We start from the raw sequence: 24,288 nt of genomic DNA on the forward strand, positions 1-24,288 counted from the left end.
TGGTTTAAGATGGATTAACCATGCTTTGATTCACTGTCATATGTTTATTAACGGAAACAAGGTATGTATCAATGAGGTGGCACTTCCGAATCGGTGTAATTTGCCCTATACATACGAGGATGTTCTCGATGGAAAATGGCCGAGGAGTTCCGATAGTTGAATGTGTTGACTTTGCCAGAGTTTACGCCATCTTCTGACGGCACTCAATCACAATCACTGTCAGAGATCAGTCAAATTTCACTTAAATGGTAAGATGTGTTTATCTTATAATAAATAAGAATGTATTCTGAAGTTTTTAAATAAATTTTGACAAAACGTTGCTGTTTCGAGAGTGACTTATTCAGTTTTTGAATTAAGGGAAGTAACTACAATTACTTTTAAAAGTAGTCCATATTCTCACTGGTTTGTTAACATGAAAATATCACTGTTGTTATTTCACTGATTCAACTTGATATTAAACCGAAAAGCAGGAAAGAAAAACAGTTTCGAGCAGGGTTTTTTTATTAAAATCCATACATGTTGACGAATCTTTTATGCGTAATAAATCATCAATGATGTTTATTTCAGCCTCATGTTTAATGAGGGAATAGATAGTATTTAATTTACAATAATTTATTTATAACAATAAAAATACTGTAAATAATTGTAAATCTGTATATAGAAAATAATATAAAATACGAGAGTCATAATACAATGTATAACAATACAATACAATACAATAAGAGAAATGTACTAGCAGAACAAAGAAACTCTTAACACGAAATTTGACTAAAATAACGTTAAGTTTTTCGATGCATGATGTTTACCTGAATGTTTTGAGACATAAATTAATATGTAATACAGAGAGGTTCTACCTCAAAGCTTATAACAATTTCCAGAATTATGTTATCTGCAATTGCTGTTGCTGGGGTCATTTCAGAACAGGTACATTTTGGCATACTCAGTTTTTTGTATTCAATTAGAAATATATGTTACATGGTTTGTAGGTTTATAGACTTGTATGAGCATTCCATTCAACACTTAAAGGGGCACATTATAGGTTGATGCAACACCAGTAATATGTTTAGTTGAATGTAACCTATGCAATTATCTGATGATACGTAACCTGATATAATTTCTCGCTGTTATTTAAGCTTTGTCAATAAAGTTACTTTGTTGAATTTCTCTTGTTTAATCAATCAGTGGCGCAAAACAATTTTTTTTTTAATTTTTATGCATTTAATATGTTTAAAGCTGCAGTTTCACAGATCTACCGTTTTGCACTCTCACAGACTGACCGTTCTGATATAATATTCTTGGAATGAGCCAATAATTGCGTAAAGGTCAGGAAACCAGTGATATAAGACTGCTCACAAAAGATCAGATAGCAGTTTTCATATTTACCATCGAAACCTAATGTTTTATGGCTTTTAGCTTTGCTAACGTTTAAGAAAAAATGAAATATTTAGCATTTACCAAACAATGTGATATGTTTTATTGTAAGTTATCTTATATGACTGAATTGAATGGATTGCTGCCCAAATCAGCTGATTCTGAGACACAAAAAAGTCGAATCGGTCAATTTGTGAGACTGCATCTATAACTCATTTAACCTAAACAATCAAAACAACAACATACGAGTTGTGTACAGATTAAAAGTACAAGTCTTTAAAAAAAAAATAACAATTAATAGCTACGTGGTCACTAGACAATGAAACGCCAAAATATCGCTAATATTTTGATATTTGTACACTTATCACACACTTTGTTTTATTTTAATCATTAAAGTTAAAGGAGATAAACAATATAATACATTAAAACTGAAAAAGTGCACCAACCTATAGTGTGCCCCTGTAAATCTTAGTGTACAACGAACATATTGTTGTGTCGACACGGTAAACAGTACGGCATGCAAACTTTAAAAGAAGACAACTTGTATTTAGCTACAAGCTTACATGAGTTTCATATGGTTTAAATATGTACATTTTCAAAAATACAATTCGGTAAGACAATTTGCAAGAATGGTTATTATGAGAACATGTATACGAAAAACACACATTCGAATCCGTTTAAGTATGAAGCATAATTTAAACATTCTAGACATAAATATATTACAAATGCAACGATACTATGAACAATATTATTATATAGTATACAGTCAGTATACAACTAAGGCGTAAAGAAATAATATGTTTGTTTCCGGTTTCCCGACCTACCCTATTTTTGCCCCGACCCTGGACGTTTTTATTAGTTTGTCAATGAGAAGTCTTTTTTTCATTTGGTTGATTTTAATCAATTACAATTTAATAATGAAGTATTTTCGGGGTTTAATAATACCAGCGATGCCAATACTGAATGATCTATCGCATCTATATCTTTAGTTTTGGTAACAGAAAAACATCCCGAAAAAAAATGGCTTATAAAAAAATGTTCAAAAAAGAAAAGATTTTCCGACTTATATAATAATCCTTTTTGGGGGATTGAAACCGGAAACAAACATATTATTTTAGGCCAAACGGTTTTTAAAAAAGTTTTAACTTTATAGCACTTAATGAGTATTCCATATAGAGAGACGGAGACAATTAATTATTATATACCGATACAGGCACACTGTGAGAATTAAACTCCCTCCTTTTGCTACGCGGCTTTCTAAAGAGAACTCGGCACTTAAAGAGGGCGGTATGGAATATGTAAATACACAAATGCAGGTCAGTATAATGTGTTTATACGTCAATTAAAGAAGTATTTGTTAAGCATGGTGGAGTAAGATCCTCACAATAACACGAGAGAATAACAATCACCATCTAGTCCGTGTCCTGTGTTGGATGAAACAAATGGTGACTATTTCGGGAGGATATGAAAATGAAGTGTTTGAGCCCATGACCGATTGCCACGAGTAAAATTCGGACATCTTTAACGCTTATGTACGAACCGCCTGGACGTACACTTCATACATTTAAATACTCATGCGTTTCGTTTAAGCTAAATGCTACACCATGCTTATAACGAATCGTAAATTACGAATAACCAATGCCTATAATAAGTTAATTGGGTGGTGTTTTATAGTTAAATATTTATACATAATCCCCCTTATCGGAACGGTAACCAAGTAGGCGGAGCTTAACCGTGCAATAACTAACGTGCGGAAAACCCCAACGCTATTCACTTATACGCACACTACTTACTAAATGCTGTCCATAAACATATGGAACAAAATAATTACAACTCCATCAACAACCCTCGTGATTAAGAGTTCACCTTCCCGCTTCGCGCTCGTGTATCATTTGAATAACACGAGCAGTGTTTGCGGTAACTATTTCTTATAACATGCTATATATAGGACATTACGACAAGGATAAATAACATTGATATGGTCTAATGCTGATACACTTCCAACAGTGTCACAGAGGTACATCTCAATACAGTCGAACACCGTTGGCTCGAACTCGCTTGGCTCGAATTCCTTGTTGGCTCGAACTTTATGTAAAGGACCGATTTCTTTATACTAAATGTAAGCATTCCCGCTTGGCACGATTTTTCCGAGGCTCGAAGTATTATCGCCGATCCCTGGGAGTTCGAGCCAACGGGGTTTGAATGTAGTTATAGTATGAACACGTCGATACATGGAGTAGATGGGCACTATTTTTGAGCAAATGTAAATGCTTCATGCTTCTAGCAAGTCACAGTATGTCATCCGTTCACAACGTTCCTGCCTGCTGCAATCGTGATTTATCTGAAAATGAATTAAAGCTGGCGTCAATATACTGTAAGAGTTGGTATTAAATGTTTTAAATACGTACGTAGTTCAAGGGTCAAACATGTTTGTATAACGTCAAAAGTAGTGAATTAAAGCTGGCGTCAATATACCGTAAAAGTATGTTTTAAATGTTTTAAATACGTACGTAGTTCAAGGGTCAAACATGTTTGTACAACGTCAAAAGTAGTGAATTAAAGCTGGCGTCAATATACCGTAAAAGTTTATTTTAAATGTTTTAAATACGTACGTAGTTCAAGGGTCAAACATGTTTGTTCAACGTCAAAAGTAGTGAATTAAAGCTGGCGTCAATATACCGTAAAAGTTTATTTTAAATGTTTTAAATACGTACGTAGTTCAAGGGTCAAACATGTTTGTACAACGTCAAAAGTAGTGAATTAAAGCTGGCGTCAATATACCGTAAAAGTATGTTTTAAATGTTTTAAATACGTACGTAGTTCAAGGGTCAAACATGTTGTTCAACGTCAAAAGTAGTGAATTAAAGCTGGCGTCAATATACCGTCAAAGTATGTTTTGAATGTTTTAAATACGTACGTAGTTCAAGGGTCAAACATGTTTGTACAACGTCAAAAGTAGTGAATTAAAGCTGGCGTCAATATACCGTAAAAGTATGTTTTAAATGTTTTAAATACGTACGTAGTTCAAGGGTCAAACATGTTTGTACAACGTCAAAAGTAGTGAATTAAAGCTGGCGTCAATATACCGTAAAAGTATGTTTTAAATGTTTTAAATACGTACGTAATTCAAGGGTCAAACATGTTTGTACAACGTCAAAAGTAGTGAATTAAAGCTGGCGTTAATATGCTGTAAAAGTATGTTTTAAATGTTTTAAATACGTACGTAGTTCAAGGGTCAAACATGTTTGTATAACGTCAAAAGTAGTGAATTAAAGCTGGCGTCAATATACCGTAAAAGTATGTTTTAAATGTTTTAAATACGTACGTAATTCAAGAGTCAAACATGTTGTACAACGTCAAAAGTAGTGAATTAAAGCTGGCGTCAATATACCGTAAAAGTATGTTTTAAATGTTTTAAATACGTACGTAGTTCAAGGGTCAAACATGTTTGTACAACGTCAAAAGTAGTGAATTAAAGCTGGCGTCAATATACCGTAAAAGTATGTTTTTAAATGTTTTAAATACGTACGTAGTTCAAGAGTCAAACATGTTGTACAACGTCATAAGTAGTGAATTAAAGCTGGCGTCAATACCGTAAAAGTTTATTTTAAATGTTTTAAATACGTACGTAGTTCAAGGGTCAAACATGTGTGTATAACGTCAAAAAACCATCATTACTCCTAAACCAACCAAATGTCAATTATCAGCTTAAATGTAATCAAATATATATCAGGTTTCATTTCTTTTTCGAAAAACACTTGCAAACATAAAAGTTAGAAATAAATGAAATTTAATACATAAAATTCAGAAAGAAATATAATAATAAGGAAGAATTTAATAAGATCGAAAGCAGGATCCGATTCCGGGCCCTCTGGATTGTTGGACGAGGTCTTAACAGTTGGACCATTGAGGCGTCGATATGTTACCGGTGTTATAAAAATTAATTATTACATCGGTTTTTGTTCAACTCTACAACGCATAGTTTGAATGTTTGTTAATGTTCACAGGTGCTGATATGAATTTGTTTTTAAACAAAGTAATGCACCAGTCAATTGTAACAACGGCCCCCAAAGGTCCGGGTAATAGCGGGGACTTTGACTTTCGGTCCAGCCAAGCCCGGGTAAAATCCCCGCCCTGCGGGGACGAACTGCTGGTAAAATCCCCGCCAAAGTCAGTTTTATTACCTATACATTTCCCTTCGTTCTCTGCTTGCAACTTTCCAACATCCAAGTAGTATGCTTGTTTGATGACGTCAGAGAGCGTTGTCAGTGCGTGCATAACACTGTCGTCTGCGCATGTAATTCCTAGCTGGCCGAGAACCAACGGACTGCACTCGTATACAAACTCACTGAGAATTCTGCAGAAAAAAATATGTATATAATTATAAATTTGACACTCAGAAGTAATCATCACCTTGTTTGTTTTTTTTCAAACTTCGTACGTTTTGACGTCGACGTCGAGATACGCAGTAACGTTAGAAACAAATGCGATAATATTCGGCATTCTACTAGAAGTGCTCCAGCTCGGCCTATATAGCAGAGGGAGCACACTGCTTCCCTTTTCCGGCATCCTGCTGCCTTTTTACTATGCCCTGCTGTGCCCTTTTGTTTGACAGAGCCCTCTTTGATTATTATTAACTATATTTGATATTAATTCGACATATTGTCAAGTCAATTTTACAGAAATAAGTATAAAAATAAATATATACATAATTTTGACACTTAGGTAAAGATAACAGCTCAGGTATTTATACAAACTATTAGTATTTAAAGTAATTACAACACATACACACTACGTATGAAATGAACATTGGCCCTTGCAAGTGCCCCATTATGGCTCATTCAATGCGCATCAAAAGTGCCCTTTCTGACCTAGTACCCTGCCCTTTTCAAATCCCGTCTAGAGCACTAGACTAGTACATGTGTACATATTTAAAATGATCGTAAAAACATCACAGCGCAGGCTTCCAGTAACTTACTACTTCTCAAAGACCATTCGGAACACCTCGGCCATTTTCTATCGATATCAACCTCGGATGTTTATAGACGGTTTTTAATGTCAGAAATCTTTATATTTAAGTACGCTGCAAGTAGATGGCGTAGTAATTTCAATTTAGCAGTTAAAACTTCATGATTTTACTCTTGGGAATCTTAATTATTTATTGAACTACTACACTGCACTGGCAATCGTTTAAAACTAAGTAGTATAAAACTCACTTTAACACACAATAATTATTAATAATTATATTTAAAATTTTACGAACTTCTTCTACTGATGTACCGGCATAAATCATCGGTTGTTTTCGATGGGAAATGGCCGAGGTAATCCAAATGCTCACACACACCCATTCTCGTTCACCAGAGTGATGGTGCTATCCGTGACACATATTTATCATAATCAAACCTCTGATGAATGGGAATGACACACGCCATGGTGCATCGTAGGGTAAAAATATTAAATTGACCAAATATGAAAATAAACCTTATATAAAGCTTTGATAGTAGATGAAATACTATTGTGGATGTAATATGTCCCATATAAACCTCTAAGGATGAGCCAACGTTGGAATCCCCTATGCGAGACTACTTACTGACAGACGTTGGAATCAGTAAGGAGACGGAACTTCCGGTAGCAGCGCGTGTCCACGATAGCCAGCAGCTTATCGGGGCTGTTACAAACGTCACCAGGAGTCACACCGGCCGATCTAAACATACACAAAGCCAAATAAGTTTTGGTGGACCGAATCGCGAATACACAATCTATTCACTGTTTTGGTTATTGGTGGCAATCAACAATTTGATTTAAACATTTACAGATATATATTTGTAAAATACTTTTTTTATAATCAAACATCATTTTCAGCGTCATCTTGCAGATTCATTCTTAAAATCAACAAACTTGTATATTTAAAACTTAGCAAGAGCACCGCTAACGAATAAAACACTCGCCCATTATTCAAGCTGGTCAAGACCGAGGCATAGCAACGACACTTCTTAAAGTCAGGTTTATTGGCTGTGTTGTACATATGTTGAAATACACTAGTACTAAGAACACTATGCCGATTTTACGATTTTAGTTACGATCAATGTCTTGCTGTTTGCATCACCGACGATGACGTCATATGACAAACCTCGAAAATTAAACAAAACAACAACAACAGGCGATCTAAAATCATGGCAAAACCCCCAGATACAGATATCTTCTTATTTCTACAAATTAAAGAATGAAAAACTCCTTACCCACGCAGTCTGTGAAGTCTGACAGTAAGGGGACGTTGTTGACGTTGCTCGCCACGTTCGCGACGTTATTGTACGCTACTTTACGTAATTCCGTGTGTTGACGTTCACACTCAGTATACCGCAAACTTGATGGTATATAGTTATAGCTGCACTGGTAAAACACTTCAAACATGCTGAAAAAAACATATTATAGCAGGTGTCAAATGACCGTAAAAGTTTTATTGATATGTTATGGGTTAACAAAACTGTGTCTCTTAATTTCATTTCCTTCTATACGAATACGAAACAAATGTTTATTTGTAATGAAAGGCCGCCAGCCAAAAATACAGACAGATTTGTGTTAAAAATACATAATAATAACATGTTTATCCATGATAATAACAAATCACATCACAAAGAAAATTACACTTACAATGTAATTTCAAGAGTAAAATATATGAAATTATTGAAGCGTTTAAACTATTATCATGAGATTAATATTTTACATGGCATTAACAATAATTGATCAAACGTATGTGAAAAGTGGTAAATATAATACAATGGCAAATAATACACAAAAATATGATATTGTATAAATCTTATGGTATATACAACAGTTATAGAACACAAACTGGAAGTACAATTTTAGGAAATCAACCCCTTCATGAACTCTTCTCGTACTTTGCTGCATTCATATACAAATTTTGCTACAATGAAAATCTCTCTATCATTTTCAGTAGCCATAATTCTGGTGAATAAATGTACAGTTTCTGAATGATTTAGCCAATAAGGAAGGAGGAAACATATTTATTCTTATTGTATCATACAAAGGACATATCAAAAACATGTGGAACTCATCTTCTACTGAATAAACATGTCGCATGTTTAAACAAAATTGACAATATCTATATTCACGGCTAATATCCATATGACGCCCTTTTTCAATCATAAGTTGATGCCAGAACAGCGAAAATTAGAGAAACATCGTTTATACATACTTGGCATATCAAAAACAAATAACGTTCGCCATTTAAAAGCGTTTTTAATTCACGGTAGTAAAATACCTTTGGCGAATTGTTTATTTGTGCTTGAAGTTTTTGTAACGCACAGTCTTTAATCCGGGTTTTGAATGTTTGCAAGAACAACTTTGTATTCCCAATGTCATTTGCCAGCCATGCATATCCAAAACCATTTTCAAACAACAGTCTTTTTACGTGGGAGTCCAAATTTGTTCTGCCGTTCGAGTCTTGACTTCGTAACAGAAGGTACATCTGTCTTGGATATCTGTTTGGAAGCATTTGAACAAGTTTTTCCCAATACGATATGCATCTAAGGTTATAAGTAATTGAAATGGGTAATCGTCCACTTTCGCTCAGTGCAAAGAAGTTTGACACATTTTTATTAAGCCCACATACATCTTTACAAAACTTAAAATGAACACGTTCGATGTTCTCTGCGTATTGGAATCCCCAAATTTCTGCAGAATAACACAAGATTGGCAATATCATGCTATTAAAGAGCTTAAATGCCTGTTTTGGCATAAAAAAAATCCGAAGTGCTTCTGACATGAAAAGATGCTCATTAAAGCTTTTGTTGCCTGCTTCGCCATCGTGTCCTTTGTCATCGACCACGATATCTTCGGTGTAAATATGCCCCAAGGTATTTGTAAAGGAGACCACTTTTATTCTATCACCTTTGTATGTCCAATGTTCATACTGCCTTAAAGGCCCACCATTTCTAAAAAACCATAATTTTAGATTTTTCAAGGTTCACTTTCATACCAACATATCACAAAAAGACTCAATATTATTTATCAACCCCTATATCCATTTGTATATACCTGATAAAAAAATCACTTGCTGTTTACAGGATGGTAAATATGGTAACTAGAGCTATAAAAGAATGGTTACTACCCCATAAGAGGCTTTGACACGGGATAAAGGTATTTAAAGTTTCAATTTACAATCGCAAAAAATAAACAATAGCGTCCCATTTGGGTAAACAAACGGGGCACTGTGAGCAAGTGTATTGGAGTCCAAAGTTTAATCTCTTGAATATCTTGATCGTTTTTAAGGTATACCCAAATTAAAGGTTCTGCTCGACACCAACAAGGACACCAAGGCTTTTACAATAGCTCAATAGTTTTCTCTAAAAAAACAACAACAGACGAATTAACAAGTATTAGAGCAATCCCTCTTGAACATGCACACAAAGTGTATCATAGCCGTACATACAAACATAATACATACACGCACGGTAACTCTTTGAAACGATGACAATCGATCAGGAAAAAAATGGCTAAGTTCTAATTCAATTTATAGTCATATGTACCTCGCACCAAAGCAATGTGGAAGTAGTTTGCTCCACGACCGACTGACCAACTGCCCGACCCATCAACCAACCAACCAACCCGAAGACCGACTCATCAACCAATCTTATAATGACTCCAATATACCCCATTCTAACTTCGTTTGAAAATTAATTCGAGATACAACTTGTTATACATATACTGAATAAAAATAACAAATCCGAAAGATTAACGTACGTGCACTTATTTCCGGTTAAATTGGCAAGGGTGCCGGGAGACTCGAGGACCACCGAGCACTGGTTGCTGATGGAGAACAACTTCCGGTCGAGCGCCGCTGCGCACGGTGATGTCTCCTGTCGCTCCTTCCACAGGGCTACATGAGTACACAAATGAAATAAAACTTTTGACAGGGACCATAAGACGTTGGCTTGAAGCGCAATTACATGCAAAAGTCAACTGGGCACCAGAATGATCACGTAACACCTAGTATCGACATTTTGTGTGTCCACTAAACGGCTGCATACCACTCACACGATGCGGGGGTTAGTCCAGGATTTGACGTGAGAGAAAACAAAGTAGGTGAGTATCCTTTCGACTTGCACCCCTCCCTCAGAACCAAATTTATATGGTTTAAAAGGTTGGCAAGAGGGTTTGGGGGTACTCCCCTAAGAAATTATTAGCCATTTCAAACTCGAAATGGTGGGGGGAGGCTAGATCCGCAAATGCGATAGGATGTCTTCGAGAAAAACAAGTTAGTGTTATGACAGAAACATGTGATTGATTACATGAGAATTCATGAACATAAGGGTAACTGCGACCTTCTGCATCAAACTGTTCTAAAGTTACTGTTTGAATAAAATTGTGAAAAGCAACAGTGGCTTTGACTTTGACCTTTAACCCTCTGACATTGGAAATGATAGATGCCATCTACTGATCCATTTCATCAAACATATGAAGTGAAAATATATTATACAAGCAGAGTTTTCAAAGCATTATTGGCTGTGATCTACTGATCCAGACAAAATACCTGTGAAGTTTCAAGGTCCTAGTTCAAGTGGTTATCTAATGATTGTACAATCAAAGTTGTCAAAACAGCATTGACTGTGGCCTTGACCTATAATAATTTGACAGTGAAAAATATGTGTCATCTACTGATCCAGTATAACATACTTGTGAAGTTTCAAGGTCCTAGTTCAAGGAATTATAATGTTATTATAGTAGCAAAGTTGTCAAAATAGCAATGGTTACTGATACCTATATGGGTCATGGCAACCTACTATTCAAGTGTCAAGGTCCTACGTCAGCCGTTCTTAAGTTGTTGTGCGGGCAAATAGTTCATAACACTGTTGACTGTGAGCTTGAACTTTGACCTACTGACCCAAAAACCAAAAATAGGGCAAATAGCAAACTATCACTGAAGTTTCATAGTTTTAAGTCAAATTTTTCTCGAGTTATTGTGCGGAAAAGACCGACAGAACGACCTGCCGATATTTGCAAACCTATTTGCCCATTTTTCTTCGCATGTGGCATGAAAGGACTGAAATATGCATCTCCTAAATATAATTGTCGCCAATAATCGTGCAAGTCATTGGCATGAAACATGATTTTAGCAAAACAAACAATCAAATAAATAAATAAAAATCCTTCCTGAGTTCAGTATGTATGTATAAAATAGTAAAATAAATTAGTAAACACGTTTAACGACATTATTTGAACATTTGGGTGCCCACTTCACGTTTCAATATAATAATAATTAAGTGTTTTTTAAAGAGATTATACAATAACTCCATGCTAAGTAAAAAGATAACAAGAGCTGTCACAGAGACAGCGCGCTCGACTATTCCGCCGCTTTTCAGTGTAAGAATTGAAAAGTTTTGGGGAAACATGGATCACTGTAAAATTAGGTTTCAATGCAATACATGATGTATTATTAAGATATTAACATAAATGATGTTACATGCAAAATTTTAACCAGAAATAAAGGGCCATTATTTGCAAAATACAGTTATCTAACTTGGTTATTCAAGTAGGTTGGATGGTTGAGTACCATTGTATCAAATCTCAATGCAATACATCACGTAGTTGCTGAGATATTAACCTATGTGTGCTTACATGCAAAACCTTAACCAGAACTTCCAAGTCAAATAATAAAGGCCCCTAATTTGCATTATATTCACAAAGGGTTATGTTACTTCATTAATTTAGTAGGTTAGATAGTTGGGAATACATATCTAAAGTTTCAATGCAATACGTGATGTATTTGCTGGGATATTGACTTAAATGTGGTTACATGCAAAACCTTAACCAGAATGTTGAATAATAAAGGGCAATTGTTTGCATTAAATGCAAACTATCGTTATCTTACTTCGTTAATTAAGTAAATTGGATGGTTGAGTACCATTGTATAAAGTCTTAATGCAATACATCAACTAGTTGCTGAGATATTAACCTATGTGTGCTTACATTCAAAACCTAAACAAGAATTTCTAAGTAAAAAAAGGCCCATTATTTGCATTAAGGTACATGATCACGTTCCTCCGAAAATATGAATGTTGGCCGATTTTAATGAAACTTGGAACAAACAATCGTCAATGATTCTACTTTAACGAGGTGTATTTATTTATTTTTAAATTCCGTTGTTTGTTGATTTACAGCGCCACCTAGCGGACACGTGCTATTTGGCGCAAACGTTCCTGAAACCGTAAAAAATATAATTTTTCGGCTTTTTTTATAAAAAAAAATAATCGGAATATACTTTATTGTATGCTGAATAAATAATCCTATAATTTTAGTACTAGTATTTAAGAAGAAAATTACTTTATGACGAGATGTCTTTTATAAGTAATCGCCAAAAATAGATACCCATCGGTGAATGTGACGTATTTATTTCGAAAACGAACTCGGGTAGGGTATGTTTTTAATATTTCATAGGAAATGGAATTGAATAATGAATATAATTATGTAAAAACAAAACAAAAATGACGGTGAGGTAAATTGCTGAAAGATATAAGTATTATAAGAAAATCGATAGAGTTAGCGTGATTTCTACGCCACCGTCAACGTCAATATAAAACACGTCAAGTAATAATTTTCTTAACCAAGGTATGACGCCGACGCCGACGACGACGCCGCCGCCGACGCCGACGCTTGGGTGAGTAGTATGGCTCTCCTTATACTTCAAATACTCGAGCTAAAAATTGCGTACACCAAGCTCCATCAGGTACCAACCTTGACATTTGGTGTGGTCTGCAGTGAGGTGGAGCTTGGGATTGATGACGTCACTGTACATGGCAGCTGTCGCCTCCACTTCAGCCAGCTCGCAGAGCAGCAGGTCCGCCACACAACCAAGAACACCCCAACGTATCCTGAAATATCGAACAGTATGTATCATCATAATCATCGTCATCGTCGTCGTCATCGTCGTCATCATCATCATCATCATCATCATCGTCATCGTCGTCGTCATCATCGTCATCATCATCATCGTTATCATCATCATCGTTATCATCATCATCATCATCATCATCATCATCATCATCATCATCATCATCATCATCATCATCATCATCATCATCATTAATCAATCAATCAATCAATCAATCAATCAATCAATCAATCAATAAGTCAATAAGTCATCATAATCATCATCATCATCATCATCATCATAATCATCATCATCATCATCATCATCATCATCATCATCATCATCATCATCATCATCATCATCATCATCATCATCAATCGAACAATCAATCAATCAATCAATCAATCAATCAATCAATCAATCAATCAATCAATCAATCACTCATTCAATCATCACCATCATCAGAAAGCCTAAGTCAATAGTGTTTTTTATGAATTTATAACTCCTTTAGATTACGCTCAAGTGATCGATTCACCTTTACTAGATTTACCTTGGTTCAAAGTGAAAGCAGACAAGTTTTCATTATCGTTATAATGATATGTTATACCATAAGTTTGGTTTGCCAATCCATAAGCATATGACTGTACAATAGTGTTGAAACATAAAAACAATAACTTATATTAAGAGAAAAGGCAAAAAAGAACGCAAGAAAACAAGAAAGTCTAAAAACAGTTCCATAAAAAAGCCATGTTAGAAAAATATAAAACCCTTTCTACCTAATTATTGTCTCATATACCATTTCGCAAACTTTCAAGGAAAGATTCATGGAAAAGAGTTTGGATTCGAGTCTGTACAAAACACTGATTTCAGTGTATTTAAGTGCAAAAAAACAGGCAGTAAATATACTTTTTTTCCTTAAATACTATTCGTTTGCAGATTTTAACATACCTAAAGACCCTTCTACCTCTGTGGTGGGCTGTACTCTCGTTAAAAAAAACCTGAGGTAAACGCTGTTAAATCTTTTAAGATAAGCCCTTTTTGAGGTCAAAACCTTCTGTTTACACAAATTACAAAAATAAAAATGTAAAAAATAACAAGCCAACTAATTGTGCCGATTATATGGATTTTTTAGTGTAATTCTGTAATTCAAAACCCAATATTAGTTAAAAATAGTTAAGTAAACAGTTTCTTTTAATTTGAATTTATTATTTAGTTTAACTCATTCCAGTTTAATGTGTACAGATAAAAAATAGCGATAATTTTGGCACTGTTATAACATGGGAGTTTGTGGCCACGTAGCTATTAATGGTAAAACGCCATATATAATGATTAGTATTTTTACCTATTCACAAATCATATGCTTTCTATTGTTTTTATCGTTAAAGTCCAATGAGTTAAAAATAAAAATGCATAAAAAATATATAAAAAATATGTTTTTGCATCAACCTATTTTGTGCTCCTTTAAAACATCAGACTGATGAACTCTTACATGCAATTGTTCTCCTCTGTAAGACGTTTAAGCCTTTCGGGGTAGTACACAATCTTGCACTTTCTGGAACCGGTTTCCAAGATCGCATCCCCACTTGTGCATACTTCATCCATTGTGGTTGGCAACACACTGATGTTGCGTAGGTTCAAGCTACCGTCTTTTTCTATATTAAATATGCAAGAAATTATATTTCGGGCGCATATTTAAAATGCCATCTTCTTCTGTATATAAGACGCAATAAAATAAATTAAATTTCGGGCACATATTTAAAATACTCTTTTACTGTGTATAAGGCGCAAGAAAATAAATGTCAGGTGCATATATAAGTTACCATCTGTTCCTTTATATAATAAGTAAGAATATAAAATGGCATATTCAAAAATTCGGGTAACCGTTGTTTAGTTTATCATAAGCAATTGAATTATATGATATACAACTTGTTTTAAAAGTTATATTATTAGTTTATACATTTCGAAAGAGTATACTATCTTCCTACAGTTCTATATAATTCTAGACGCGGCATCTTTAACGCTGCATTCTCACAGATTGAACGTTTTGACAACTTTTTTATTGTTTGTCTTGGAACGAGCCAATTTTTGCGAAAATCCATGGAAACCAGTGATATAAGACTGCTGACAAAACATTAGATCGAAAAAATTATATTTAAGTTCAAAAATTGATTTTTTTATGCATTTTTCTTAAACCGTTAGCAACATTTAAGCCATAAACATTAAATTTCAAACGGAAAATGAAAATCTGCGATCCGTTTTATGTCAGCAATCATTTATCATTGGTTTGCAGTTATTTACGCAAATATTTGCCCTTTCCAAGACAAACAGTCAATCTGTGAGAGTGCAGCTTTAAAGGCGCTGTCTCACGTATGATAAAATAGCGGGAAAAAAAAAATTGTCGAAAACTGACATAAATTTGGCATCGATGTGTACAATGCATTGAAACTTACTAACTGAAGTACCACATAGATTACAATTTATTTAAGTTTAGCAGTTATTTCGTATTTTTCCATTAAAAAAGATTACAGGGTATGTCTACCAGGTAGAATTCATTCCTTATGCGTGATAAGGTAGTCGGTGTTATCACGTGATATTACCGAGGTAGGTGTATAGCTTAATTATGTCACCCGATTAGTATAAGCCTTTATAGCTCAGAGAGTTGGACGCTGGATTTCAATTTTGGCGACGCGGGTTCGAACCCGGTCTCCGACAAAAAACTTCTTTACATTTTGGTACTTTTTTTTACAATTATGATATCAAAGCGTAACACATTCTATTAGATAATTGTCCTGAGATTCGTTACAGAAACTTTTTTGGGTGCCAATCTGTGACACAGTCCCTTTAATATCACGAGTCAAAACTTGTTTCGGGAACGATTATATTTATCGAAAAAACTATTTCGACAAGCGTGATGTACGCGATGAAATTTCTACCATCTTAAAGCAAAATCAAAATCGCGAAATTAAACCAATCTACAATTAACATTCATTACACTTAAAGAAGAGAATTTACCTCTGCAGCTGGATGCGTCTATTGTGTCCCATGGAAACACGTCCCGCGCATGCGCGTCAACCACCTCCCCGAGCACATGCACCGGCACGTGCAGCTCCTGACGTATGTTTTCCAGATACGTGCAGCGAAGCGTGTCTAAGTACAATCTGTGATATGGAATAAGGTGATTACTTATGCACCAGTCAATTCTAACCACAACCCCCCTCGCCCCCACCCCCTCCCCAGGTCCAAAGATATACCGTGGATCGCGGGGGAGATGGGCCGTGTTTGCCTCGCAGTGCAGGGTGAATGCGGTGGTTTTGTTTTCGCGCCGAAAATAGCGGAGAATGGGACTTATCTAGGATGTCCCCGAGGTGCGGGGGTATTACCAGCAGTTTGTCCCCGCAGGGCGGGGATTTTACCCTGGATCTGCTGGATTCAAAGATAGATAGATAGATAGATGGATGGATGGATGGATGGATGGATGGATGGATGGATGGATGGATGGATGGATGGATGGATGGATGGATGGATGGATGGATGGATGGATGGATGGATGGATGGATGGATGGATGGATATGGATGGATGGATGGATGGATGGATGGATGGATGGATGGATGGATGGATGGATGGATGGATGGATGGGATGGGATGGATGGATGGATGGATGGATGGATGGATGGATGGATGGATGGATGGATGGATGGATGGATGGATGGATGGATGGATGGACGGACGGATGGATGGATGGATGGATTGCAAAAAATATTGAAAATGATTCATGGTAGCTGTGATATCACTTTGTAACCAAAACATCACATTGGGTGGAATGTTTAGAACTTTGACAAATATACCAACGCTGTTAACTTCATCGTTGTTAACAATCAAATCATTACTGCTCTGGATCTGATGTATTTCTAACAAGATCTGAAACAACTTGTTCAGCTATACGTCTTCATATTTAAATATGTGAGCACTTCATCAAATAGTTCAAGTTTTAAAATTATCAACGATTTCGTTAATCCCGTTGTTAACTTTAACAAAGTTCTAACAATCGACCCAATGTGTTATTCATAATTGTTTAATAACAGATGTTATACAACGCTTATCAATAAGAGCTTGGAAAATACCTTAAACAGGTTATACAGTAAATCAGTCGTACGTGCACATATCCGCGGTGACCATCGGCGACCGGCAGTCGACCGCCCGCTGTGTTACCACCTCAACCTCCTCATCACTTCCGGTGAACGGTATCACCGGTGGCTTCGTCGGCAACGGGGTCGTTGTCGTCGTCGTAGTTGCGGTTGTCGTTGAAGTTGTGGTGGTGGTAGTGGTGGTGGTGGTGGTGGTGGTTGATGTGGTTGTTGTAGTTTTGGCGGGGCTAGGAGAAGTTTTTGCTCGGGTGGTGGTTGGTGGCCGAGGGGGTGAGGTTATTGGGACAATAATGATTGGTGGTCGTGACGTCAACACGGCTGGAGATTCAGTGGACGGCGAGTGTGTTGAAACTTGAACTGGAATAAACGTGCAGCGAATTGCAAGTATGAAATATGCAGAAACATATTCGTATACTCAGAGAAATAATAACTAACCGAATAAGTAACTTTTTTCATTATTATTATCAACTGTGAATGTTATGCAATTTTTTATGACCCAAAAATCTTAAGTAATATTTCTTTCGTTATAATTTCTTGACATATTATTTCTCTACTTATAAAAACCGTTGAAATGATACGAAAATAGAAGCAGATATGTACTACATCCATATTAACAGTCGAACCCCGTTGGCTCGAACTCCCAGGGACCGGCGAAATAACCTCGAGCCTCGGTGACTTCGAGCCAAGCGAGAATGCTTACCTTCAGTATAAAGAAATCGGTCGTTTACATTCGGTTCGAGCCAACGAGGAAATCGAGCCAAGCGAATTCGAGCCAACGGAGTTCGACTGTAAAACTGTTTATTAAAGTTAAATTCTTACCTGCTTTATCTGTATGTGGTCCTTCATTTGAAGACGGCTTCACAACTGGAAGATAATCCCGTGACATTGTGTTTTTTGACAATGAAATGTTTTACAAATACAATATCATACTGGCGTGCCAGACATCGTGCGCACTTAAAAATAAAGTATTAGTTGTCACAAACGTTTTAAATGTGACAGAGAATGCTTCAATTTGCTGAAATGCGGTAGCAATGCAATTAAAAATTAGAATAGGTTGATCATCATCAAAACAACTACAACAACGACGACGACGACAATAACAAAAAAAAACACCAACATCAATGACGACGATCACAACAACATCAACAACAACAATAACAAAACATATAATGATTTATGCTTACCGCCAAAATATACGCCTAAGCCTATGGAAATTGAAACTATGATGACTATACAGGTGACTAGAACGGATATGACGACACATCGCTTTCGGTCACGGAAACAAGACGATTTGTTCCTGTTTACGTCTGATTCTAAAAGAAAGGAACAATGGTAATCAAAATACATTTATTGAAAATAAGTAACAGCAAGGGACGAAAAGAGTAAAAATATTCTATAAACAAACGCAAATACTTATAATATTAAAATTAAGCAAAGGATGTTTTCCTTATTTTTATGCAAATATAAATTCATGTATATCACATTCATTTTCGCGTTTCGTTAACGCCATCCACTTTAACAATTACCCATGTCTGTTTATTCTTCTTTCGGGTACAATTGTGAATTATGTAAAATGAATCAAAAATGACATGTCAACTCTGGTATTTCACCCTAAATGTCAATTTTTCTAATGATTATACAGAATAGAGACTTGCATTTACGCTTACTTCTCAATTCTGTAATTGAGTTCTTTAATTGCTAGTAGAACAACTGGCACCGGATTTTCACACTCAATCCTTTTTTTAAATAAAAATTCTTATAATTCCAAACTTCTCTTAAAAGTGAATATTGAAAAAATATTTTTATATGAATATGCGCTTTGAACTGTATATATTTTTTCACATTTTCGGTATTATATTTTTTAATTTGGAATTATAAGACTTTATTTGATTTTTTTTTTAAATGATTAAGTTTTAAAATCCGGTGACAGTGAGTAGAACTAATTCTTGATATCTCATTCTTACAAATATTGACTATCATGATCAATCTGTGTTTACCTGTCTGATTGTTAGTATATGTGATTTGAACTTACTATATTATCAAAATTAAGCCTGGTTTAACCGAAGGATGTGTAGTTCTGTAAGTTTTGAATACAAATATGCCGACAGCCAATATTTAAAAAATAATGTGGTCCAAAAGAGTATACCATACAAGTTGAACATCTGCAATCAAATGCAGCTTTCATATTGCGCCAAATTATTAATATATCCATTTAATAAACAAGATTAGACTGGTGTGGATGCAAGGAATAGACTGCAGTCTAATCGTTGATAATTTCGAGAATTTTTTATTGAATTTCCTCAATCGCCAATCGTATCCACGAGCCTTACATCGGCTATTTCCGTATCAATCGTAACATCTCAGCCATCTCCGACAAGCTTCGTAAATTATGTTGGATACTGGCGGATGTGTTCGGATTTTATCCGTATGTACGAAATCTGGACGGTTCGGAAATAGTTCAATTATGCTACACACTAATAATTAGTAATTACCTTCCTTATTCAATGTAAATTGGCAAACTTCAGACGGAAAAAATGACATTTCTAGATTTTCACGTATGTGACAGACACACATTTCCTTAAATTTCAGTTCAAATCGAATTGATCTAAGCAGAAAAAGATATGTCATGTTCCTCTGAAGAAAATAAGTTGACGTTGAAATTAAGCACCGTGTATTGTTCATGTAGTCCATTTGGATTTTGCCGAAAGTTAGCAAAATTCCAATTGAACCGAAAACATATTAATCGCTGAGCTATTCATGCATTTTTTTCTTTCTGACTGCAGTTTTTTTTTGACTGAATTCAAAGCATTACAACTACTTAAAATTTAAATTTCTCACACAAAATATTAACCTAAATAACCATCTTAAATATGACACTAAATCTTAGTACCCTGTCCGGGCAATGAGCATTTAGTTATAAATCTTTTAACGTACCTATAAGGAGCAGTTAAAGACTTTATCGAGGATGGAAGTCCTCAGTTTGCATTCGTATTTTCAGAAATGATGTTCAGTGTAAAACTGTAGCCTAACCTAGTATAGCTGAGTGGATATTAACACAGTCTTGCACAGTCTTGCAGTGAATGAAAAGAAAAAAGGCATTCGGAGCACCTCTGCCATTTTCCATTGAAAACAACCCCGGATGAATATGGAAATAATTCACTTACCCGATATAAGACGCAAGGTTTTACTCTTTTTCTTTGGTTTTCTCTTTTTATTCTTGATATTATGCTTTTCTGTGGCTGGGGTAAAGTCTGTAAATATACTGTCCCGGTGTTCAGTCGGTGAATAGCTCATTTCGGCCTCACCATTGCCGAAAGTCGGCCACTCTAAATCGTCTATAACTATTTCATCGTTAGCCTTATTCATTGTGACACCGAACGACATGACGCCCTTGTCAAAAAGACGTCTCGAATGGCGTCTGTGTGATCTCAAAGACTTAAGTGTGTGCTTCTTACAACAAGGTTGGATTTATCTTTTGCAATATGATGAGTATGGCGTTCCATTAGCGCCATCGTGCATCCGGGTTTAATTGTTCGCATGAAGGATGGGCAGTTTTTGTATCAACACAATACGGCTTTGTGAAGAGCTGAAGAGGAAAATACGATACAATTATCAAGAATCAACTGAATTAAAAAGCAGTTAACAGAAAGCAGTGAATGTAACAAGTTTGCAGTATGCCACTGATATTTAACATGAATGGACCTAATAGTTAGCAGTTTGCAGTTAGCAGTGGATAGTAAACCTTTGACAGTGAGCAGTAAATGGTAAGTAGTTGACAGTAAACATTAGATAGTAAGCAGTTTACAGCACGCGGCGGATAGTAAGCAGTTACAGTAAATAGCGGATAGTAAGCAGTTGACAGTAAATAGCGGATAGTAAGCAGTTGACAGCACGCGGTGGATAGTAAGCAGTTGACAATAAGCAGTGGATAGTAAGCAGTTGACGGTAAATAGTGGATAGTAAGCAGTTTACAGTAAGCGGTGGATAGTAAGCAGTTGACACCACGCGGCGGATAGTAAGCAGTTGACAATAAAAGCGGCGAAAAGTTGGAAGTCGACGGTAAAAAGCGGATAGAAAGCAACAGAAAGTAAGCAGTTGGCAGTAAGCGGTGGATAGTAAGCAGTCGACGGTATAAGCGGCGAAAAATAAGCAGATGACGGTAAAAAAGCGGATAGAAAGCAACGGAAAGTAAGCAGTTGACAGTATTCGGCGGATAGTAAGCCTTTGACGGTAAATAGTGAATAGTAAGCCTTTGACTGTAAATAGTGGATAGTAAGCCTTTGACGGTAAATAGTGGATAGTAAGCCTTTGACGGTTAATAGTGGATATCAAGCAGTTGGCAGTTAGCGAGGATAGTAAGCCTTTGACGGTAGATAGTGGATAGTAAGCCTTTGACGGTTAATAGTGGATATCAAGCAGTTGGCAGTTAGCGAGGATAGTAAGCAGTTGTTGGTTAATAGTGGATATCAAGCAGTTGGCAGTAAGCGGCGGAAAGTAAGCCTTTGATGGTAAATAGTGGATAGTAAGCCTTTGACGGTAGATAGTGGATAGTACGCCTTTGACGGTTAACAGTGGATATCAAGCAGTTGGCAGTTAGCGAGGATAGTAAGCAGTTGTTGGTTAATAGTGGATATCAAGCAGTTGGCAGTAAGCGGCGGAAAGTAAGCCTTTGACGGTAAATAGTGGATAGTAAGCAGCTGGCAGTTAGCGAGGATAGTAAGCAGTAGTTGGTTAATAGTGGATATCAAGCAGTTGGCAGTAAGCGGTGGATAGTAAGCCTTTGACGGTAAATTGTGGATAGTAAGCAGTTGATGGTTAATAGTGGATATCAAGCATTTGGCAGTAAGCAACGGATAGAAAGCAATTGACGGTAAAAAGGCGGATAGTAAGCAACGGATAGTAAGCAGTTGACAGTAAACGACGGATAGTAATAAATATAAATACATCGTTGAACGTGGGAAATGGGCACTTTTTATTATGGGAAACAGGAAGTAAAACGCAGTAAATTTCACCCCAATAGATCACTATTATGGAATATATTATAATCATTTTTGCTCGAAAATCGACATCCGACAATATCAGCAAGAAAAAACATGCCTTTTGCAAAAAACAAACATCGAATTACAAGGTATATACAAAGATGGCCACACAAAATAAAAGTTAAACAATAACAGATTGCCCTTCGTATTTCAATCCGTATTTACATTTCCAAAAAGTGCAATGTTATCAGTGAGCGTGCATAGTAAAACAAATGTCCATATCTGTAGGCTGATTTCAGATATAAAATATTTAACAATCCTGAATTTTGTAACATACGTGTTTTTTCTACAAAGATATCACCAACTCGAGTCACTGTCTTGTATTCATGAAACAAACGTTTAAATATGAATAAGTAAATGATGAGTTTATTACTGCATTATAAACCTTGTGTTTACCTTAAGTAAATTCACCGTTTTTACCAATTCAACAGGTATCAAAATAAACGGAAGTTTACCGAAAATCATGGCTTACCTTCAAAGTATTATTCCAACACAAAATGAAACCACAAATATTCAACCTATATTTTAATATCAAATGATAATTTAAATGTTAAATGTCAAAACTTAAACAGCGTTTGAATATACTGTATGGTATATATTTAGATGTATATCAATGAATGTTTCAAGGTGTGTAAATCCAATTTAGGTCATACACCAAGGAAAACGAAATATCTGATACAAGTATAAAACCTATTTATAAATATTACGATGGCTAATTTAAGGTTTCCGCTTCAGTGAATAGATTAAAGAGCATTTAAGGTTGCCGAACCTTATATAAACTACAGTAATTTAAAGGTACAATGTCTATTTAGATGCCCAATAGGAACGTTAATTTTAATGCATAATTATATCTAACTTATTTTGCTAAAATGATAAAAAGCATATAATTTGTGTACAGAAATGTTTGCGCGTTTTTTTAACTACGGTTTTTGGTCGCTTAGCTTATAATTAAAAACGCCATTTATAAAGGCTTATTTGCACAAGTCATTTGTAAACACAGCCCCCAGGTCCGAGGGTATACCGGGGATAGCCGGGGAATGGGCCGTGTTTAAGCTTTCCCGATGGCCCCATAGTGCCGGGTGAACGCGGTGGTTTTATCTTCGCGCCGTATGTAGCGGGAAATGGACCTTACCTACCGTCCCTGGGGTGCGGGGGCATTTGGCGGGGATTTTACCATCAGTTTGTCCACGCAGGGCGAGGATTTACCCGTGCTTGGCTGGACGGAAAGTTAAAGTCCCCGCTATTCCCCGAACTTGGGGGCCGTGGTTACAATAGACTGGTGCATAAGCTTATAATAAAAAAGCCATTTATAAAAGCGTATATGTTTTTATGCACAAGTCAATTGTAACGACAAACCACATCCTTCTTGTTTTGTTCTGTTCATTAAAGTAAAATGATATATATAGAAATATAATAATGTATTAAAATTAGCAAATATTGTGCAAATTTCAAGTGTAAATTAGTTTATATTGTGTCCCTTTAAAATATTTAACCGCGAATATAAACTACGGATAGTACTTTAATGGGAGAGGGGGGGGGGTCATTCCATTTCAAATAAAAACAGTTAAAAAAACACTGATTTACAAACTTAGACTATGCATATACCTGCATGTTATGAGAATACACCTATCACTAAAAAAATTGAGCCACTAAAGTTACGAAGTCCAAATTTCTCGAACAATCGTTTTTACATGATAACAGGATCAAGTAAAAATCGTTATTAAAGCTGCACTCTCACAGATTTACCATAATGACAACTTTTTTATTTATTTTTTTGTCTTGGAATGAGCCAATTTTTGCATATTAATATCTTTAAAATAGTGATAGTCTTATATCACTGGT

General features: G+C 35.7%; 1 protein-coding gene across 1 annotated transcript; it reads right to left on the reverse strand.

The window, feature by feature from the left end:
• Window positions 1-496: 496 nt before the first annotated feature.
• Window positions 497-23,117, reverse strand: LOC128210719 (uncharacterized). Its single transcript, XM_052915073.1, has 13 exons — window positions 22,919-23,117; window positions 20,572-20,993; window positions 18,592-18,720; window positions 18,227-18,271; window positions 17,416-17,764; window positions 16,274-16,419; window positions 14,751-14,913; window positions 13,126-13,262; window positions 10,135-10,270; window positions 7,604-7,783; window positions 6,962-7,075; window positions 5,556-5,728; window positions 497-3,712 (listed from the first exon to the last, which is right to left on the reverse strand). The coding sequence occupies exons 2-13, from the start codon at window positions 20,789-20,791 to the stop codon at window positions 3,678-3,680; spliced, it is 1,827 nt and encodes a 608-aa protein (XP_052771033.1). The 5' UTR covers window positions 20,792-20,993; window positions 22,919-23,117; the 3' UTR covers window positions 497-3,677.
• Window positions 23,118-24,288: the final 1,171 nt, after the last annotated feature.

The sequence above is a fragment of the Mya arenaria genome, chromosome 12 (genome assembly GCF_026914265.1).
Source record: "Mya arenaria isolate MELC-2E11 chromosome 12, ASM2691426v1".
Lineage (NCBI taxonomy): Eukaryota > Metazoa > Mollusca > Bivalvia > Myida > Myidae > Mya > Mya arenaria.

Bases quoted from the DNA above. Each gene is read 5' to 3' on its own strand.
- LOC128210719 (XM_052915073.1), bottom strand. From the start codon at position 20,791: ATGTCGTTCGGTGTCACAATGAATAAGGCTAACGATGAAATAGTTATA. The intron at 7,076-7,603 runs GTTTTTCATTCT...GTGTATGTTTAG, and splicing joins ACAGACTGCGTGGGTAAGGA to ATCGGCCGGTGTGACTCCTG. The intron at 3,713-5,555 runs GTAATAAAACTG...ATTCATTTTCAG, and splicing joins GAACGAAGGGAAATGTATAG to ATAAATCACGATTGCAGCAG.